Source organism: Vidua chalybeata, chromosome 2 (assembly GCF_026979565.1).
Source record: "Vidua chalybeata isolate OUT-0048 chromosome 2, bVidCha1 merged haplotype, whole genome shotgun sequence".
Classification (NCBI taxonomy): Eukaryota; Metazoa; Chordata; class Aves; order Passeriformes; family Viduidae; genus Vidua; species Vidua chalybeata.
Window position 1 is genome coordinate 1024260 of NC_071531.1, and position 9008 is coordinate 1033267.

Below are 9008 nucleotides of genomic sequence, written 5' to 3' on the forward strand. Positions count from 1 at the left end.
GAGCCTCCTCTTCTCCAGGCTGAGCACCCCCAGCTCCCTCAAACATTGGTCACATCTGGTTGAGATACGGACAACAAAGTGGGAATTGTCCCCACTTGTTCCAGCAGAGTCAAGATTTCATCTCTAAAGCACCCACAGATATGAAATAATCTTGCCTTGAGTAGGTTTCATCAGGTCCTTTGCACAACTGGGCTAAAAGTGTCGTACTAATGCTCTAAAAATATGTTTTAATATATTTTATGTGTTATATATGTATTTATTTCTAAACAAAATAAAGAAATCTGTATCTGATAAACAAATGACAATAATAGATATAAATAATAAAATATATATAAATATAAATATAAATATAAATATAAATATAAATATAAATATATTATATATAATATAAATAAAATATAATATAAATAATAAAATATATAATATACATAATATACATATACTATATATAAAATATATGACAGAACTAAGCAATTAATATCTATATAATGAATAACTATATAATAAATAGATTATAACTATGTAATAAATAACTATATAATAAATTTATTATATAACTATATAGTAAATAAATAATAATAAAAATATAATTTTTCATCTCCTTTTCATATTTAATAGACATATTTCAGTCTGAATGCTGTGGTTGGTCTAGAAGCTTTTAAGAGTGCAATCATGCTCGGCAGTAAATGGCAAAGGCAGATTTCAGGACAGATTTTATCCACGGACAATTGCTTGGAGGACACTTCAGCAGGGCAGCACATTCAATAAAAGACAACTGTTCATCTCACTGGCACACTGACATTTCAAGCAGTTCCTCAGCAATATTTCGTGGCAGACTAGTTTGGATTTATTTCAGAAATGTTATCATAGGTCGCATCTGCAAACTTAATTTCTCCCTATGGGCTGCATGTGGACAAATGTCAAAGAGAAAAATGCACCCCAGAACGTGACCTTTAAGGGGGTGCTAATGGAAAAACCAGTCCTCAGCCAAGAGAGAGATCATAAATTAAAGGTGCCACAGACACCAGCAAGTGCCGCTGCCTCCTCCCGAGGAATCACAACCCCTGGGTTTAATTCATTGTGCAGCTTCCGAAGGCAAACTGGAGCTAAGTGGTGACACTGAGGGAGAATATTCCAGGCAAGATGTTCACAGAGCTATGATACACCTAGCTGTGATACACCTAGAATGCTTGGAGCTCCTGAGACAGGATTACACCGCCTTAGCTCACTACAAAATCCAATTTAATGCTCTCTATTTTGTCGTTCTTGAATTGCCCGAGTACAAAGTCAGGAATTCTCAGAGCCCAGACCTGGGAACTGCAGATTTCTGGGGGTTATTTGCTTTTAAATTTCAGCTGTTGTGCTCTAGGTGTACAAACACAGAGCACGTGCTTCATGCTCTACCAGGGACAGACTGATTTCCTTGCAAAAGACTTTTCTTAGCCTTTTTTGTTGGGTAACAATCCAGGGCTTTGTCCTTCCTTTTGTCACTGCCTGAGAAATAATCGCTGGAAGTGGCTGTGAATGTGAAGATGAGTTACAACTGCTCTGTCTCTAACAAGGGCACCAAGTTCTCTGCGAGGCTCCAGTATGGTACAACAGTTACCAATAAAAAGGAAAGTGATTTTAAAGGCAATTCCACACCCCCTCCACCCCACCCTGCCCATAATCTCACAGTTCTGTGAAGTCTCTAAAGCAGAATGAATTAAAGTTCCAAACGGGGAAGACAGTGAAAGTGAGCAGTGCCTCCAGCCCTTTGGGAAAAATTCACTTTCCCACTCCATCTCCCAATGAGGACACTAAGGATGTTTTTCACAAAGCCAAGCAAAAGCGTGCTGGAAGAGAGGAAATTTGGTGAGTGAGTTGGTCCAGGAGGGAAGGCTGGAGAGAGGGACAGAGCTGCTGGAGAAAAAGAGAGCTGCAAGGACTCCTGCTGCTGGAAGAAAGACTGGAGAGGGACATCTCAGTGGAATTCTTTTCCCTTACCGTGTCAGACCCTGCTGTTTGCCCGCACCAAAGGAATCCTCCAGAAGGATCTTCCTCCAGCCCCTGCTTCAGCTCCAAATGATTTCTGATCTCCTAAAGCACCGAATAAGAGGTGGAAGAGGCAGCCAGACCTGCAGCTGCCCTGTTCCCCTTGATCCTCCACCCTCACCGGAGGATCCCAAGCAGCATCTCCTCGGTGCCTCCCACCCTTCAAGTCCTTCTGCACCCTCAGCACCTTGGACCCTCCTCTCTCTCTCTCTCCATCTTCCTTGGTTAAGGTCACAAACAGCTCCTCCCACCAGCCCGTCTGACCATGGAAATTGGATTCAGCCCTAGAGAAAAAAAAACCCCAGCTACAATGCGTCACAAAGCTGAGCGCAGCACTCAGATCCCAAGGCAAGAACAGCTTTCTAACCCCTGCCAGGGGAAGGATCTCAGAGAGGCAGACAAAAAACTATGTTAGAAAAAACATAACAGTTTTGTCACTTGTTGCTCTCGTCTTTTTGAACTTTTAAATTTGTTTCCTGTGATCTTCTTTATTTTGGGAACATTGAAGCAAAACTGAGCAGCATCAGGGAAAATCCAACAGCTGGGTCCAAGGCTTCAGAACGGGTGTGGAACTCCCGGAGGACTCACACGCTTCAGCCGTGCACAAAGCACCTCTCCTTTCCAAGGCTGCATGGCAGCACACGAGGAGCAAAATCAGAGTTCCTCCTGATTTCCTACACTTGCCCTGCATCATTTATCCAGAATCTCCTGCAAGTGCAGTGAGTGAGATGAGACAGATAAGTGTGGTTCTGGATAATCTGTTTTCTCTCCGATTTTTCCACTCCTGGCACAGCTATGAAGTGCTGACCTGCAGGTGAGACCACACCTGATGTCCCCCAGGCCTCTCCTCTGGGCTGGAGCAGCTCCACCACGGAGAATTCCTTTTGCCATCGCAGGAGTCTCCTTTAGTGTGGAAAAGGCAGAACGAAAGGGGAATTCCTGCCTTCCCCTCTCTCAGGACTTCAGAAGTCCTCAAACTTCCCTCCTGGCACTCCCACAGAGAGAACGCTGGCCTAGGGACACTCTGCCGTGGGATTTTGGGCAAGGGAGGAGGGAGGCACTTGGTGGACAGAAGAAATGGATGGACGTCCAGGCAAAATTACTTGTGTGGGATTTGTCATCCTTCAGTGATTCCTTTTTGGTTTTGGAAAGCAGAGAGCAGGAGGAAAGGCCCTAGGAAAGGAACAATCCCTCTGTACCCCTGACAGGAGTGACGCTGTTGAGCAGGACGAGAATAAAGAACTCCAGATCAGAAGGCTAAGAAAATGAACTTTCTCTTTATTTCAAATGTACCACTCTGTATATAGAGAACATGGAGAAGACTGATTTCATTGGTCTTAGAGTAAAAACATCCCCCACCATTGGTGTGCAGTGCATGACGCACAGTGGCAGAACGTATCTATAAACAATGTGAATAACAAGATAGATTAGAGAATGATTTACATTCTTTCCCAACTGTTTCCCAGGCTCTCGCCTGGTTAGAAAACCTTTCTCTTTCTCTCTGACTGAGCTGAGAATACCCACACAGGAGGGGGCAGCCAGGGGGGTCGGGCTCTGCTCCCAGGGAACAGGGACAGGACAAGGGGAAACAGGACAGGCGTGTGCCAAGGGAGTGCCTTCCTACTCTGTCCTACTATTCTTCTTCTTTGCTACTTCTATGTATTTTTAATATTCTTATTCCTATTCCTATTCTTCTTTTTCTTCTTCTTCTACGTATTTTTAAATTCTTACTCCTATTCCTAATACTCTTCTTCTTCTAAGTATTTCTAAATTCTTGTCACTATTCTTCTATCTATTCTTAAATAAGCCTTCTCCCTCTTGTCTTCTTAGTCTTCATCTTTGTCTTCTTTTTCTTTGTCGTCTTCTTCTTGATATCCATTTCCCTCACTGTCTCCTCTTCTTCATCTGCTATGTCATCTTTGTCTTCTTCATTGTCTGCTGTGTCTTTGTCTTAATCTTCTTTGTCGTCTTTGCCATTGTCTTGGAGTGGTTTGTGCTGAGAGTCTGTTCCAGGAGCCTCTGCTTTGTGCCCAAGAAATGGCTGCTGCACCTTCCAGGCCCGGGGCCGAGTGTGTGCGGGGCAGGGAAGGGAGGAGCTTTGTGTTCGTTGGATGGGCCAAAGCCTCACTTTTTTCAAACCTCACTGCCCAGGCTCTGGTTCGGGACTCTGCCTACTCTGGTTTTGCTTGGCTTGCTTGGCTTTGTTGGCCCATCCAAAAGCTTTTCCCTTCCTTGGCTTGGAGGAGCTGCAGCAGCAATCTTTCAGTCCCTCGAGCTGAACCGAACAGCTGCTGCTGCGACACCAGAGGAGTGGGACAGGCAGGAGCGGTCGTCTTCATTGTCCTCCTCTTCTTCACCGTCTTTGTCTTCATCTTCTTAACCTTTTTCCTCGTCTGTTTTACTCCTCCGGCCGTGGCCTCAGGCAGGGACAGCGGAACAGCCCCCGCAGCGCCCGCAGCGCCCGCCTGAAGCGGGAGGGACGTTTCCTGGGGGCAGCCGGCTGCCCGCGGAGGGCCTGGGCTCGCAGCCGGGCAGGCCAGGGGCTGGGGGGGCTGTGCGGGGCAGGCGCCGGCCCTTGGCTGCACGGCTCCTGTGCCGGGCACTCCACCCAGGCCTCTGGAATGCCCTCGAAGGCCTCTTCCACTGAGGACAGCTCCAGGTCACTCGTGCTGTCCCATGGAATAACCTCCATGTCCTCTTCCACTGAGGACAGCTCCTTGTCACTCTTGCTGTCCTCTGGAATGCCCTCGATGTCCTCTTCCACTGAGGACAGCTCCAGGTCACTCATGATGTCCCATGGAATAACCTCGATGCCCTGATCCACTGAGAACAGCTCCTTGTCACTCTTGCTGTCCTCTGGAATGCCCTCGATGGCCACTTCCACTGAGGACAGCTCCAGGTCACTTGTGCTGTCCCATGGGAAAACCCTGATGGGCACTTCCCCTTCGGACAGCTCCAGGTCACTCATGCTGTCCTCTGGAATGCCCTCGATGGCCACTTCCCCTTCGGACAGCTCCAGGTCACTCATGCTGTCCTCTGGAATGCCCTTGATGGCCTCTGCCACTGAGGACAGCTCCTGGTCACTCTTGCTGTACCATGGGACAACCTTGATGGCCACTTCCCCTGAGGACAGCATCTGGTCAGTTGTGCTATCCCATGGAATGCCCTCGATGGCCTCTTCCCCTTCGGACAGCTCCAGGTCACTCATGCTGTCCTCTGGAATGCCCATTATGACCTCTGCCACTGAGGACAGCTCCTGGTCACTTGTGCTGCACCATGGGACAACCTTGATGGCCACTTCCCCTGAGGACAGCATCTGGTCAGTTGTGCTATCCCATGGAATGCCCTCGATGGCCTCTTCCCCTTCGGACAGCTCCTTGCCACTCGTGCTCTCCTCTGGAATGCCCTCGATGGCCACTTCCCCTTCGGACAGCTCCAGGTCACTCATGCTGTCCTCTGGAATGCCCTTGATGGCCTCTGCCACTGAGGACAGCTCCTGGTCACTTGTGCTGTACCATGGGACAACCTTGATGGCCACTTCCCCTGAGGACAGCATCTGGTCAGTTGTGCTATCCCATGGAATGCCCTCGATGGCCTCTTCCCCTTCGGACAGCTCCTTGCCGCTCGTGCTCTCCTCTGGAATGCCCTTGATGGCCTCTTCCCCTTCGGACAGCTCCTTGCCGCTCGTGCTCTCCTCTGGAATGCCCTTGATGGCCACTTCCCCTTCGGACAGCTCCTTGCCACTCGTGCTCTCCTCTGGAATGCCCTCGATGTCCTCTTCCACTGAGGACAGCTCCTTGTCACTCATGCTGTCCCATGGAATGCCCTCGATGGCCAGTTCCACTGAGGACAGCTCCTGGTCACTCGTGCCATCCTCTGGAACATCCTCGATGAGCGCTTCCACTGAGAACACCTCCTTGTCACTCTTGCTGTCCTTTGGAATGCCCTCGATGTCCTCTTCCACTGAGGACAGCTCCTGGTCACTTTTGCCATCCTCTGGAACAACCTCAATGTTGTCTTCCACTAGGGACAGCATCTGGTCAGTTTTGCTGTCCCATGGAATGTCCTTGATTGCCTCTTCCCCTTTGGACAGCTCTGGCTCAGTGTTGCTGTCCCCTGCAGAGAGCTTGATGGCCTCTTTAACCTGGGACAGCTCCTTGTCACAGGACGAGGGACAAGTCTGCGTGGCCTCCTCCTTCACTGTGCCCACAGGCTTCTCCCCAGAACTGGAGCTCACATCGTCCTCCCCCGGGAACAACTCTTGGTCTCCCAAATCTTCTTCTTGGGACAGGAGAGCCTCGGGGGGCTCCTCCTCCTCAGCAGCTCCTGCCGGGGCAGCAGCTGCCGGCTCGGCCTCCGTGGGACTCTGTAGGGAAGGAGAGGCGCTGGTTGGGGCAGGCACTGCCTCTGCTGCCACCTCTGTGCCCACGGGGCTGGCAGAGCCGGGCCCCTCTGGGGGACAGGGCTGAGGCTCCTCGTCACTCACTGGGCACAAGGGTCTGTCCCAGAGCCCAGAGCTGATGTTGTGTCCCCACTGGGACAGCTCCTGCCTGCTCACATCTTCCTCCCTTTGGGACAGCTTTCGCTCACTCACATCGTCCCACCAGGGCAGCTCTTGGGCTGCAGCCTCTGCTCCTTGGGACAGCTCCTTGTCACTGCTGGCTCTCGCTTGGGACAATCCTGCTTCTCTCCTGTCTTCCCACTGGGAGATGTGGGAGTGCACATCTTGTCCCCATGCTGAGAGGTCGTGCTACCTCTCACCTTCCTCTGGGAAGCTCTCGGGCATCGTCCCATTGGGAATCCTCTGGGACACTCACATCTCTCTGCAGGGACAGCTCCTGGCATCTCTCGTCTTCTCCCCATCCCATCTCCTGCTGCCCACTCCCATCTATTTCCCACTGGGAAATCTCTTGGCTTGTCACACGTTCTTCCTGCTCGCACACCTCTTGGCACATCTCCCTGTCCTCTTCCCACTGGGACAGCTCCTGGGCTCTGGCGGTTTCTTCCCGTTCCTAGAGCTCTTGGTGTGTCCCACCTCTGTACTGGGAAACTTCCCAAACTCTCACACCTACCTGGCCTTGGTACAGCTCTTGGCTGCTCCTGGCTCCCTGCCGGGACATTTCTTGGACTCCTGGTCCTTCTCTCTGGGATGTCTCTTGTGTACCTTCCCTCCGGGAAAGCTCTCGGTCCATGTCAGCGAGGGGCCTCTCCTCCTCCTCAGCCTGTGCCAGTGGCAGGACTGAGCTGCCCACTGCCCCCGACCACTGCCCGCTGGGGGCTTCCAGCCAGCTGGGCAAGGGGCTGTGGGACCGGGAGTTGGAGTTGGCTTTGCCCTCGTCGCTCTCGTCGTCTGTCGCTGTCGGCCGCTATCGCTATCGGCGTCTGGCGCAGACAGAGCCAGGGAGCTGCTTCCTCCTCAGAGAGCGGCTCTCCTGGGACTGGGCACCCCAGGGCTCTGCGCCCCTTGGACACCCTCAGCCCGGGCGGGGCTCCCTGATCTCACAGGGCTCTCTGGCCACCACCACGTCCCACATCACAGAGGGCCGTGACACCCTGTGCCCTTTGTGTCACAAAGGGCCACCCCCGGCACCCCAACAGCAGCGGGGCAGACAGGAACTGGCTCGGAGCAGCCCCCGGCCTGGTGGCCTTGTGGGCCCTGCTGTGCCCCGAGCCCTGGGAGGCTTTGGCCACGCTGGCACACGACAGCCCCGGCCCCGCACTGCAGAGCCCTGGCTTTGCCGGCCGCGCTGCCCAGGCCACGAGGAATCGGCCGCACGGACGGGCCGGGACTTGCGGGCAGCGGCTCCAGGAGCCGCGGGAGCCCGGGGAGCAGGGCCGTCCCTCAGGCCAGGGGCTGGGGGGGCTGTGCAGGGCAGGCGCCGGCCCTTGGCTGCACGGCTCCTGTGCCGGGCACCCCACCCAGGCCTCCCGAGGGACGGCCACTGCGAGCCCGGCTGCCGCAAAAACTTCCCATTTCTGCTCTTTGTCCAGTTCTGGGGGCACCTCCAGGAGGCTCACATCATCGTCCCACTCATCCTCCTCTGGGCACAAGGGCTTGGTCCTGATGCCGTGCTCAGTTTCGTCTTCCCAGTTCTCCTACATGAGCCCCATGTCACTGTCATTTTCCCAACTGGAGTGTCCTGAGGATCTGCTGCCACTCCCTCTGGACACATCTTGGCCAATGCAGGCTTCTCCTTGGCAATGGTCTTGGCCAATGCATTCTTCCCTGTTGGAAAGTATTTCCCACCTGCTGACATCTCCATCGGACAGCACTTGCTCGATGCATTCTTCCCACTCCGAGGGGTCTTGGGAGCTGCTGACTTCTCCCTGGGACAGGCCTACCTCCAAATACTTTTCCCAGTCAAAGAGTTGGTGGTAACTTGTGACTTCCCCGTGGGGCAGATCTTCCTCCAGGCATTCTTCACCATGAGATGCTTCCTGGGACAGCTCTGGGTCTCCAAGCAGGAAAGGCTCCAGGTCATCCAGGAATTGCCAAAATTTCCTTTCCTCACTGGAGTTGTCTGTTCCCTCCTGCGCTGCCAGCACTGACCCCGCTGCTGCCTCCTCAGCAGCTCCGGACGGGGCAGAAGCGGCCGGCTCGGCCTCCGTGGCACTGCCTGGGGCAGGAGAGGCGCTGGGCAGGGCAGGGGCTGCCTCTGCTGCCACCTCTGTGCCCACGGGGCTGGCAGAGCTGGGCCCCTCTGGGGAAAGAGCCGTGCTGTCCTCTGGACTAAGCTCGATGGCCACTTCCACTTTGGACACCTCCCCATCAGTCGGGCTGTTCCCTGAAACCAGCAGGACGTCATCTTCCACAGGGGACAGCTCCTGGTCACTCGTGCTGTCCCATGGAGAGACCTCCATGTCCTCTTCCACTGAGGAGGAGTGACCTCCTGGTCACTCTCACTGTCCTCTGGAACAACCTCGATGGCCTCTTCCACTGAGGACAGCTCCTGGTCACTCGTTGTCCTCAGGAG

At 52.9% G+C, this 9008-nt stretch overlaps 1 protein-coding gene across 1 annotated transcript; it reads right to left on the reverse strand.

The window, feature by feature from the left end:
* Window positions 1-3292: 3292 nt before the first annotated feature.
* On the reverse strand, window positions 3293-7514 carry LOC128781669 (uncharacterized). The gene is made up of 2 exons (XM_053931426.1): window positions 7107-7514; window positions 3293-6400 (listed from the first exon to the last, which is right to left on the reverse strand). The coding sequence occupies exons 1-2, from the start codon at window positions 7224-7226 to the stop codon at window positions 4433-4435; spliced, it is 2088 nt and encodes a 695-aa protein (XP_053787401.1). The 5' UTR covers window positions 7227-7514; the 3' UTR covers window positions 3293-4432.
* Window positions 7515-9008: the final 1494 nt, after the last annotated feature.